This window comes from Phyllostomus discolor, chromosome 15, assembly GCF_004126475.2.
Source record: "Phyllostomus discolor isolate MPI-MPIP mPhyDis1 chromosome 15, mPhyDis1.pri.v3, whole genome shotgun sequence".
In the NCBI taxonomy this organism is placed as follows: Eukaryota; Metazoa; Chordata; class Mammalia; order Chiroptera; family Phyllostomidae; genus Phyllostomus; species Phyllostomus discolor.
The window spans coordinates 9776713-9788864 of NC_040917.2; the positions used below are offsets into that span (position 1 = coordinate 9776713).

Below are 12152 nucleotides of genomic sequence, written 5' to 3' on the forward strand. Positions count from 1 at the left end.
ATTTACAGCGCGCCCTCCCGCCCCTTGGGTGTTCAAGCTCCGCGCGCGGCCCGTGTGGCAGCCACACGACTGGAGCTTGGGCGCTTTCAGTAGCCTTTCCTTTCCGTCATGTTCTCGGCCGTCTCCTCTCCGCGGACGCCGGGGCCTGGAACCCGAAGGGGCCCGATGAGCGGGGTCGGGCCGGGCTCCACGCCGCGGGCGACGAGTAGGAAGGGTCTAGCCCTGGGGTCTGCAGTCAGCTCCCCGGTGCTGTTCTCTCCGGTCGGTCGGCGTAGTTCGCTGAGCTCGCGGTGAGTGGTGGTCCCGGGTTGGATGTGGCGTCTCGCAGGCCTTGGCGGGCCCGGTAGGGTAGTGTTTCCAGAAGCCTCCGGAATTGGAGGCGGCGAAGGCGACTACCAAAGTATTGGAAAAACAGACTTCTGCTACCCTTTTGGGTTATTTCAGCATCACTTTAATTCATTAATTGATTCTTCGCTTTGCCCTTTTCATGGAATTACCTTTGTATAGAGATGAAGAACAAACTGGATTTCAGTCAGAGGTTACGTCCCTCCCCCTTGCTTCCCCTGCGATCTGGTGTAAGTTACTGATGACTCGCCCTTCATCTGTGTAAAGGCGATAGATAATATCTCCTCGGAGCCTGCTTCTCTAAGGCCAAAAGGGTTCATTTGAAATGCCACGACGGGATATGAAGTAAAGGTGGGAATGAGGACCTCCAACCCTGGAAAATCATTCTTCATTTAAAACCTAACATACCGACCGCCGTTAATGTCTGCTGATTGGGATTATAAAGGGCTTTTAGGTACAGAAGCTAATTTTTAGCCACATTACTAGGGAAAAGGCTTTTCATACAACAGTAAGAATAGTTTTGTAACCAAATAAAAACTTGGTGCACTAATCCCCCTTTCAAAATTAATGTAGATCTTTGGGAGAGGGCAACATGTTTCTGAATAGTTTTCTTTGAATTTCTCTGTGAGAAATGAATTTTCCCCTACAAGAAAATGGTAATATTGGGCAATTTTATTTTTCAATTACAGTTTACATTCAATATTATTTTGTATTAGTTTGAGGTGAGATTTTGCAGTACTTTAAAAGAGAAGTGATTTTTAAAGAATCCACGGTATCCTTGATTTCTGTGGTTTGAAGAGTGCCCTTCAAAGTGCTGATCTTGTTAACTGTTTCCTTTTCCTTGAGAAAAGACAAAGAATAAAAGTCGTACTTTATTTTATGTGTTTTTATTTCTTCTTCTGGTGATCGTTTAAAAAGGGCCTGTTACAATACTCTGTTGGGAAACAAAGCTCTTGACCACTCTTGTTTGCATCCTCTCGTTTAATCCTCACGTGATACGAAACAGACTGACTTTTAAACTGATAACTTTACACCATTTTTCTGAATGTTAAAATGAAGCTGAGAAGAAAACATAATTTCTGCTGCTGTATCTGCTGTATCGAAGGCCAGGTAACGGCAGATGCTCACCACCCATTTAATCTCTTGCTTGATTGTACAGATCTGGTAGATTCTTGTAAATCTGGTGGTGACGGGGGATTAAATATAATCTAGTCCAAAGTTTATAAAAGTTTTTTGATTTTATATTCTATTTTGTTTTCAGAAATGTTGATTGAACCCCTCAAAATTATCCACAATTTCAAAAACACTGATCTAGTCCCACGTTTTTATTTCACAGCTAAGGAAGCAGAGTTATGAAGAGTTGAAGTGAATGGCACATGCATGTGAACACCAGCGTTTAAGAGTCTGAGGCCAAGTTTCACTAAATCCTATCAGATTTTTTCAGTGAAAAATATATTTAATTACACCAAATACATTAGCCAGAGTTTTTGTGTTCCACTTCATATTTTCTTGTTTATCGAAGCTCTTCTCTTTATTGTGAAAGCATATACGTGAAAACTGGGATAATGGGAAATTTAAGTGATGGTGAAGTACTGTGGTCTCTTTCCTTCAGAGGAACACCTACGCGAACGTTGCCACATCACTCCATAACTGAAGCTATGAACTATGATGTGAAAACGCTTGGATTATTTCTTCCTGTTACGATTATGGAAGCATTGAATAAAGGTGGGTGCCATTTTCCATTTGCCTCTATTAGCAATTCAAATGAAGCCTAATTCTAGCATGGAGATCGAAAGTTGTGCTTTCTCAGATACATCTTTACCCAAATGGAAAGAGGTAACCTACGTGGTTTTTTACTCTAATTGAGAAGTATAATCCGAGAAACAGAATGAGTTTATTTTAGCATAGGCATATTAAATCTTTAATGGTTGGTAAGAGTGCATATGCAAAACTCAGTTCAATTTTAAAAGTTGAGTATATGAAATTTAACTTAAAAATTTACAAACAGTCCAAAATTAGTGCCTTGTGTTATTGGGTTTAATAATGCTGTAAAGTCAGTCTTTGCTCCATTTCTGGATTTTGTGTAGCATCCTGGAGGCTCCATATGCAAATGCGTGATGTTACGTGGTGTGCCTTTAGAAGATTCTGCAGGCAGGTGGGTGGAGTGGAGGTTTAGAAAATGTGAACACAAGCCACAGAAAAGCTGTGTTAAGGTTAAGGGTCTGGGTGGCTGAAGAGCAAAGTTCAGAGCATCCTTAGCGACCTGCCTAAGTCATTTTTACTAAGAATTCCATTCCAGATCTTTGCAATTTTTCTGCGGTGTTGTTTTTCAAGCTGTAAGTAGTGACTGACATCAGTTTAGTAGTTTATAACCAGCATGTTTTAAGAAATGAAATAAAAGAGAATGCTGAATATCAGAGTTCATCTCTCATAATGTTGAGTAAATTTTGTTTAAACTGTGTGTGAGTGCATCATGATGTAAAATATATTCCATGTTATGAATGACAGTCAGAAAAGGTTAAACTACTCCATTAGAAGAAAGAGTATTTCTCATCACCTTGAACTTGCACATCTTGCCTGTAAGTCTTTAGGAGTTTCAGGTGCAGTTGTTTTCAGACAACTAAACTTCTGTTAACCTCAAGCATGCATTGTTTTGTTTTAAGTATATATAATGCATATTCTCCCCACCCCCAAATACAGTATATATCATGTTAAAAGCTTTTAAGAAACTCTCGGTTCATGCCACCAGGCTATGTTATTAACAAGTAGTACAAGAGTCCCTAGAAACAAGGATGTGTACACTAAAGCAGTGTGTAAGCCTGGAAAACTCTTCCCCAGGTGAAAACTGCTGGGCGTTAAGTCTGTGTCCTCAGGGACTCCCCAGTAGAGGGTGTGGAGCTGCTACAGTGCTTTCGGGAAGAAAATCGCTGAGCAGATATTCTACTGCAGAAAAAAACACACTTTGCCTGGGCATAATGGGCATAATTTATTATTACGGCGTGCACATTATGGATTCCTTTTATTTCGCCTCTTCACCCTGCCTTTCAACAAAGAGCAACGGTCAAATTAATTATATTTCCAGTGCTGTTGATGGATGTTTACCTCCAAAGCTTAAAAGAACAATGTGCTAATTAAGTTTTTATCACTTAATATGGAATGTATCCCTTTATGTCTCCATATAATGAAGTAATTTTTTGTATTTCCAAAAAGCTCTTGTTTGAAAGAAGATTATCTTTCCTTGAAATGTTTTGTGTGTTTAGTGGGAAGATGTATTATTTGTGTTGCTTTATCAAAGTAAAATTATGAATGTTAAGTATTGCAGAAAGACATCTGTTTATAACACAAATTAAGAAAAATTAAACCTAGGCCCAACATATACTATTTGTCTTTAGATATATTTCTAGAAGTGGTTATCAAAGTTAAATGGATCTCTTGTTTTGGATATTGGTAACTCAAATTATATTAAAGAGTATTTTTGTTGTGAATTAATCTTTTTCATGAGTGGTGATTTTTTTTTTGCTGAAGAATGGCAATAAGATTTTGGTAAAAGGAAATTTTAGGGGTTGCTGTTATTCACATGCTAAGATGAACTGTGTACTGTATGTTTTTATTTAGAGAGTGATCAGCTGACTGTTCACATAGATGAAGGTGGATGGGCTTGTCTGGTCTGCAAAGACAGACTCATCATTTGGAAGATGGCCGTGTCACCTATTTCTAAGGTAATGGCTCTTTAGAGAGATAAAAGGAGATAGAGGAGAGGAGAACCAATTGGCCCTAATTTTTACCCTAAATGTTTAGAATTGTTGGAAGACAGTGATCTGAATCGACTAAGCGTTATGCATTTGTATTTTCATAGAGATATGAAATACCGAGCATGCATACACATTTGTGTATCGGGAAGAAAGTTTCTTAGATGCTCTGACTAACTGAGCCACTGGCAGGGTGAGATATTGTAGTTAGGGGCATAATGAGGGACAAATCAGGAGGTGGGGGGACATAATGAGTTGGCAGAGGGAGTCTGACATTTGTCCAAGTCTAAGAAATTTTTTCTAGGCAACTTAGTATAATTGCTGTGTAGTCATGCTGATGTTAAATATCAAATAAACCAGTCAAGACTAAATTGGGAAAATCCCATAGGAAGCTTCTGTACTTCCCTTAACCAGTAGACTTTTTTCAGTCCTGGAAGAGACTGGACTGGTTAATATTCAAGATCCAGTCTAGCTCATAAGCTTTCCTGATTTTATATCTCTTAAGAAGCTTTGTTTTAAAATTACTGAAAGCCGTGATGAAAGCCTTATGAAGAATTGTGAGAAGAAAGTATATTTGTAGCATGATATTTCCAGCAATGAGTCAGAATGGAAAGTATGCGAGGAAAGGAAGTAGTGAAATCGGATGCGTACTCAACAAGGTGGATTTGATGCGAAACGTCTTTTGTTTGGCCTTGTCCTGCAGTTAGCCGTTTGCAAAGAACTTCAGCTGCCACCCAGCGACTTCCACTGGACTGCTGACTTGGTGGCTCTCTCCTACTCTGATCCCTCAGGGGAAGCACATTCTACTCAGGTAGGTGACTTAAACACTTACTGAAATAGTTGGGATTTTTTTGTTGTTGTTTTTTTTTTTCCCCAAATGAGGGAGTTCTAAAGTTGGAGGGGTCACCGGACTTAACTTGGAGACATAACTTCAGAGTTACAGGAACGAAGATACTGGTGTTAACGAAGAGATGGCCACTGGGACAGTGGATCAGAACAGAAGAGAGACACACACAGGTGGCCCTTTGATTCTTGACAGAGGTACAAACGCAGTTCAGTGGAGTAAGTTTGGTCGTTCCGGTACGTGGTATTGGAACCATTGGTCGTCCTTATGCCAAAAAAAAACACAACAACAACAACAAAAAACAAAAAAAATCCTCCTGAGCCTCATAAGTATACAAAGATTAACTCAAAATGGGTCACAGATCAAAATGTAAAACTACAAATCTTGTGGAAGAAAACAGGCGAGAATCGTGATGGCCCGGGATTAGGAGAAGAGTTCCTGGAAATCACCAGAAGCGAGATTCGTAAAAGAAAAATGGGTGAGTTGCGCTTCGGCAAAGTTGAAAACTTGGCTCTGCAGAAGGGACAAGAAAACGAGGAAACAAGCTACAGAGTGGGAGAAAATATCTGTAAATGAAATAGTCAACAAAAGACTTGTGTCTAGAAATAAGAACTCTCCAAGCTTCCTAAGGAAACAAACAACTCGACTTAAAAGCAGCACAGGACTCGAACAGGTGCTTTGCCAAAGAGGGTATAAGGATGTCAAATAAGCACGTGAGGAGATGTTCGCATCAGGAACCGTTAGGGAAATGCAAGTCAAAACGCCGAGAGCCACTGCACACCTGTTCCAATGCCTGGAACACTACCAAGCGCTAACGAGGATGTAGAGCAGCTGGGACTCACGAGGCTGGGAATGCAAAGATGGTGTGGGCACTTGATTTTCACTATCTTGTAAGATTAAAATGCACTTAACCATAATACCCTTACCCTAATGGACCCAACAGATCCATTCCTGGCTATGTACCATAGAGCAATTAAAACTTACGTTCACACACAAAACAATACACATATGCTGTAGCAGCTTTACTTATGATAGCCAGAGGTGGAAACAGTGCAAATGTCAGCAAGTAAATGGATAAACTGGCTTGGCCGTGGAATGGAGTCCTGCTCAGCAGTAAAAGGAAAGGAACTATTGACACATGCAAGAACCCCGATGAATCTCAGGTACATTATGCTAATGAGATAAGCCAGTGTCAAGAGGTTACCTTCTGTGTGAATTTATTTGTGTGACCTCCTGGGAAAGGTGAGACTGTAACCATGGAAACAGCGGTGCCAGGAGTTAGGGTGGGGGAAGAGCGTGGCTGTGGAGGAGTCGGTCCAGGGAATGCTGGGGGCTCGTGGAACTGTTCTGGGTCCCTATTACATTGCATTAGTTAAATGCAGTTTTGCTGTGTGATAGTTTTTTAAATATAAAAAGGAGTTTTCACTTACGATTTTTCCTAATCAAATAGTAAATTGCTCTGGCTTTTCAGTATCAGTTTCATCAGACTACTCCCGGTTACTGGGTGCCTCTTCTGTTGTGTTTGCTGAGTGTTGTCTGGTTTTCAGTCTGTTGCCGTCATGGTTGCCACCAGAGAGGGATCCGTTCGCTACTGGCCCAGTCTCGCTGGCGAGGACACCTACACAGAGACTTCTGTAGATTTGGGAGGCGATAAGATGTACAATTTCCTGACAGCAGTGCAGGTACACGATGGGTATTCTTTATGTTTATTGCAAAGCTGTGATGTGGCTTGGAAGTGGGATGTGAATGACTAAAAACGCAGGGTTTTGAGCAGACCACGCAGGCCAGAGAGGGATCCAGAGGAGACAAGACGGATGTAAGGGCCTGTGACGTGAACAGTTGAAAAAGGAAAGCCTTCTCACAGGCTCTGAAACAGCAGCACTTGACAGTAGCTGCTGGTGTTGACTTTCAGGAACGCTTTACAAGAGCGACTTAAACACTCTTAGACACCGTAAAGAATGGTTTGGTAATGTGTGCTTTGCAGGTTTACCGAAGAAATAAGATCTGATGCTTGATTTGTTGAACCTGCAATATGGTGAACCTGTGATTTAAAAATTAGGAAAGAATATGCAGTTTAATAATACAAAACTAAAACCAAAGTTCTTCTATATAGAATTAATGGTATTAGGTGAATGGATTCATAAGTAAATTATTTTAGTAGCATTGTTCCTCTTTTTCTTTTAGATTTAAGGTGTAGGTGATTTTCTCTATCAAATCATTTTGTGTTAATTTTCTTTGCCTTAGTCTTAGATGCTTAACTGAACTAATCTCATCATGTTTGTTCACAGGGAGGAAGTTTTATTTTGTCCTCAACGGGAAGCCAGCTGATCCGGCTGACGCCTGACAGCTTGGGCAAGATTCATCAGCGCGTCCTGCCTCAGGGGCAAGGCGTGCTTTCGGGGATTGGTCGGAAGGTTTCTTCTCTTTTGGGAATTTTGTCTCCTAGCAGTGACCTCATGGTAAGTTGATAAAGTAACTTTGTTTTATAAGCTTGTGTCTTGGTGAAATCGTGAATTGGAATTTCCCCCTGAAGGTGCTGTTGCCGCCCTGTGAACAGCAGTGCACACGGAATCCCACTTTTGATCTTTTCATTGAAACATTTTTCTTAGGATGGTCCAATGGGTTTATACCAGTCCCCTCAGATACCCTATCACATTGATATTCTTAAGGCGTACAGATTGTTTTATAAGTGCTGCATTCTTTGAATTAAAACTATTAAGTAAAAGGGTGTGTTTAAGGATTAATTTTGCTCTCTAGACTTAACCAGAAGTGTGTTCCCCGCTCCCGGGACTGCAGCTCTGCGTGCAGGTGACTGCGGTCCAGATCCGTCTGTGGGCGGGGCTTCTCGCGCTCCGGATTAGCCAGGGGAGGACAGTGGGTGCAGACATTTGTGGCGCGCCTGCTCACTGTTAAGTCTTGATTTGGGGGGTGGGACAGTGCGAGTCCCTTCGTAGCACGTTAGTCATTGCCCAGGTCCTGCAGGTTTGACTCCCGTCCTGTCATTGTATTTCCATGCCCATCTGTCTGCTTCCGTTGTGACACCCTTGTCCACGCTGTTGGTAACTTTCCTGGGGGCTCTTGGTGCCAGTCCACTTTACCCTCGTTGCTGCTTCTGTCCCATCAGTGGCCAGAGTCCCGGCGCAGGAGAATTGGAGATAGGGTTTTAACTCCAAAAACTCTCAGACACAGGCAGTGGCCTTGGCGGTTCCCCAAGCACATCTTTGCTTCATCGGCGTCTGGACAGAACAGACTCAAGGACCCCTTCTTTCAGCCTCTGACCACCTTCCCATCTGGTTTCCAGTCGCCACCTTTGGAACCAGATCAGCTGTCCTCAGCCTCTGAGAGCAGCCAACACCCTTTTTTGACCATATCTCCTTACTGCCGAACAGTCCCAGATCCATCTGAATTATCCCACTGACCTGGGGCTGCCGTCAGCTGGTCAGCCTCCATCTGCAGTCCTCCCACGCCTGCCTTTCTCTGGGCTTCTGTTTCCACCGATGCTGTGGCCTGGAGGGCGGGGCCACATCTTCCGAGAATTGGCAAAGATGAAAGGCAAGGGTGCTGAGTGTCTCCTAAAGATGTAAAATCAGCACGGTGGCCGTGTTCCAGGACGTGCTGAAGCCTTCCCGAGATGAACAGGGTGAAACTCAGGATGCCATGGAAGCCACCACGGCCTTGGAGAAGAACCTGATCCAGGCCCTTGTGGATCTGCCTGCGCAGACCCTGAGCTCTGACTTCCTGGAAAGCCACTTCCCGGATGAGGAGGTGAAACTCCTCAAGAAGATGGGTGACACCTGGCTTGCCTCTGCAGGCTGGCCGGCCCCCAGGTGGTGGTGGGTGAATATCTCTGAAAGGCTCGCCCTCAAAAAAAAAAAGAAAAGAAAAAAGAAAGTCTCGCCCTCAAGCACCACTAGGAGCCTGTGAAGCTCAGGCACCTTTGAGGGGCCCCTCTGCATCCCCCAGGGTCTGGTTCCTGCCTGAGCCTCTCTGCAACCACTAGGCAGCCTTTTAACCACCCCCGGAGTCTCCCCCATGCACTGGACCAAATGGAAACAATAAAGCTTTTTGCAGCAAAAAAATAAGAAACAAAATAATTCTCCTGTATATCCAACCTAAAAAAAGCACCACCACATCTGTGCTTCATAAGCAAGCGTATACTTAAAAGGCAAAATGACTTACTCGTGTATAACTGCACGGATCCCTGCTGGATTCGTTTTCCTGTGACACAGCCGTGTTCCAGAGCCGTTGGTGACATCGTCCTTGCTTATGAGGTTTACGAACTTAGGTTCAAGACTCCACTGTGTGTCCCTCGTTCCTCATTCGGGCCTCAGTTTTGCCTCTTTGGGTTATAATCGACGTTCCACTTTGATAGGACCGCTAGTTCTCCGAAGACCCTTCTGTTTTCCCACCTCCCAGCTCCGCTCATCGTGGGCCTTCCGCCTTTCATTTCTGCCTTCAAGGTCTGTTTCAGGGTCACCCCTTCCTTTGAATCCTAAGTGGAGAATTCTGCTAGGAGTACTAATTCAGAACCATAAAGTATATGAAATTTGAGTGTCAGAAAAATAGTGTATTAACATTATAACTTAATCTAGAAACTTGACTTTTTTCTCCTCTCCATACAGCTTTCAAGTGTCCTTTGGGACAGAGAGAGAGCGAGCTTTTACAGCCTGACAAGTTCAAACATCAATAAATGGGAAGTAGATGAGTCTTCAGAAAAACAAGTGCATAGTTGGGATATAAATAGAACCCTGAAGGAAAACATTACTGATGCCATTTGGGTAAGGAACAGTGATGTTTCTAATTCATTTAGTTTTATTCATAAAAACATTTTAATGTATATAAACACAAATTTTATTCAGCCATAAGATAAACAGAATTGGGTATTCAACCTCTAGAAATATTGTAACTCACTGATTCACTTAATTTTTAAAATGCATGCATTATTCATTCAGTAACTGAGCTACTGTTGGTGAGGCACGTTACCAGGTGCTGGGGAAACAGGGTGAAAAGAAATGATTACTATACGCAAGGGGCTGATATTACTGATATTTTCACACAGGGATCTGAAAGTAACTATGAAGGCATTAAAGAAGGTGTCAACATTCGATACTTGGATTTGAAACAAAACTGGTAAGCCATTAATTTGTCGTAAAGAATGTAAGTAGGTGCTTAGAAAAATAAATGGATGTTTATTATAAAATGACAAGCCATCTTGCTACATCGTCCAATGCTCATCTTATCATACTTGTACATGGGGCCGAATGTTCTGTGTTCCTTATCCGGAGATGCTAGTTCACCTGAGGGAAAGAAGCAGTTCTCAGCCGTCAGCCGTGTGTTCTTGCCCCGTTGTCTGCCATGGCCAGAGGCACAGCTTCTCTGTGCTCACAGCTGCAGCTTCTCTCCACTGCGGAGATGCCTTTCCTGCTGCTGCTGCTGCGGGGCTCACACTGTCGTCCTCTTTCTTCTCCCGGGGCGGGGCCAGGCACACTCCTCCAGCCCTTTTCTGTTGCCAAGGGAGCCTCAGTGAGCCCGCGTTTGAGGCTTCGTTGAGTAAAGGAAGGATAGGATGAGGATTTTTCTTGGCAGGACAGGTTAGCACTCAACCACAGTTTGCACTCAAGTGAATTTTCTCTTAGAAATGATGCTCAGGGTGGTGCCTGACACCCGGTCAGTCTGGCACGGCCAATCCACCCACGTCGTTACTGAGCTCTGCAGCCAAAGGTGATCCGAAACTCAGAACCACCTGTGGCGTGGTTTCTGTGAGGAGGTGTGTGACGAGAGCAAACATGGGACTTGCAATCCTTCAAAACACAGCTTACCAGAAGTTAGGGGCTGTCCTTGTGTGCTTTAATTTAGTTTTGGAAGGACATTGCAATTCTGTAATTTTTCTCTCAGGCTATCAGTAGGGTCCTTCACCTTACTGAAACTATCAAAGAAGTAAAAATAATAGTATACGCCTCATTTTCATGAACAGTTTAATTGAATACAGTTTACCACTTTTCACTCGTCCTCATCCATCGCCTGTCCAAGGTGGAGAAGCGCTGCTGCACTCGGCCCACTGAGGGCGCACGATGCTGATGCCGACGTTTCTCACACGGTCCTCAGAGTGGAGGCCCGTTTTGGGAACAGCCTGGGAACTGCTCTGTTGCGCCAGAGCCAGGGCTCGTGCCCCTGTGTTGTCATGCCAACACACTTCCAATGAGGCTGTGAGGCTGGCACTGCTTCTAGACCCTCCTCCTCACTTGTTCTCCAGGTTATCCGTTCATCCCTCTCTCAGGTCTTCGGGTCTGCTGACCCCTGCAGAGTGTCCTGCGAATGGACGGTTTCTTCTGTTTAAACGTAGTGTTCGTCTTCCTGAGAGTCACTGATTGGTCACTCCTGACCAGAGCCACCACCTGGGCTTTTATCTTCCGTGAGAAGACTTACAAATTTTAGCGACACAAAGCTCAGAGACCTGTGTTTTAGATATAAAAAGTTAAGATTTTTGCCCTGGCTGGTGTAGCTCAGTGGATTGAGCATGGGCTGCGAACCAAAGTGTCGCAGGTTCAATTCCCAGTCAGGGCACATTCCTGAGTTGCAGGCCATGGTCCCCAGCAACCACACATTGATGTTTCTCTCTCTCTCTCTTTCTCCCTCCCTTCCCTCTCTAAAAATAAATAAAATCTTTTAAAAAATCTTTAAAAAATTTTTTTTAAAAAGTTAAGATTTTTAACATCATAAATGTATTATCTTGTATGTACTCACATAAAAATTGGTCAACTTTTTACTGACTTGCAAAATTGTGATTACTTTCTTATCTTTACCATTTAAAACAATTTTATGTTTTTTAAACAAGATTTTTTTAAGTGAAGATGTCAAACATTTACAAACGGGTTTTTGTGCGAACTCTGGTTTTTATTTTTCTTGGCTAAATATGTGGGAATGGGATTGGCGGGTCAGATGGTGAGTGTGTGTTTAGTCTGTGAGAAACCGCCAGGCTGTTTCCCCAAGAGGCTGAAGGTCTGTCTTGTGCGTTGCTTAGTGATGGGCTCCTGGTTCTGGCGGCAGCGTGGCACCCAGCAGACAGCCCATGTCTGGTCTACTACTCTCTGGTGACAGTCGAGGATAACGGCCACCAAATGTCGGACGCAGTCACTGTAGAAGTCACGCAGTATAACCCGCCTTTTCAGGTGAGATTTCTCTCCAAGTTAAATCACAAATGGATAATAACATGC

General features: G+C 43.2%; 1 protein-coding gene across 2 annotated transcripts in view; it reads left to right on the forward strand.

The window, feature by feature from the left end:
- Positions 1 to 12152, forward strand: part of NUP133 (nucleoporin 133) — a 40065-nt gene continuing 27913 nt past the window's right edge. Inside the window, exons 1-9 of one of the 2 annotated variants that reach the window (XM_028531150.2) lie at positions 1 to 290; positions 1958 to 2070; positions 3961 to 4064; positions 4798 to 4905; positions 6486 to 6620; positions 7227 to 7397; positions 9561 to 9716; positions 9998 to 10068; positions 11960 to 12107. In XM_028531150.2, the coding sequence (XP_028386951.1) occupies positions 109 to 290; positions 1958 to 2070; positions 3961 to 4064; positions 4798 to 4905; positions 6486 to 6620; positions 7227 to 7397; positions 9561 to 9716; positions 9998 to 10068; positions 11960 to 12107 (1188 nt within the window). In that variant the 5' untranslated portion in view covers positions 1 to 108. Of the gene's footprint in view, positions 291 to 1957; positions 2075 to 3960; positions 4065 to 4797; positions 4906 to 6485; positions 6621 to 7226; positions 7398 to 9560; positions 9717 to 9997; positions 10069 to 11959; positions 12108 to 12152 lie in introns of both variants that reach the window. The other variant, XM_036016122.1, reaches the window with a different exon arrangement.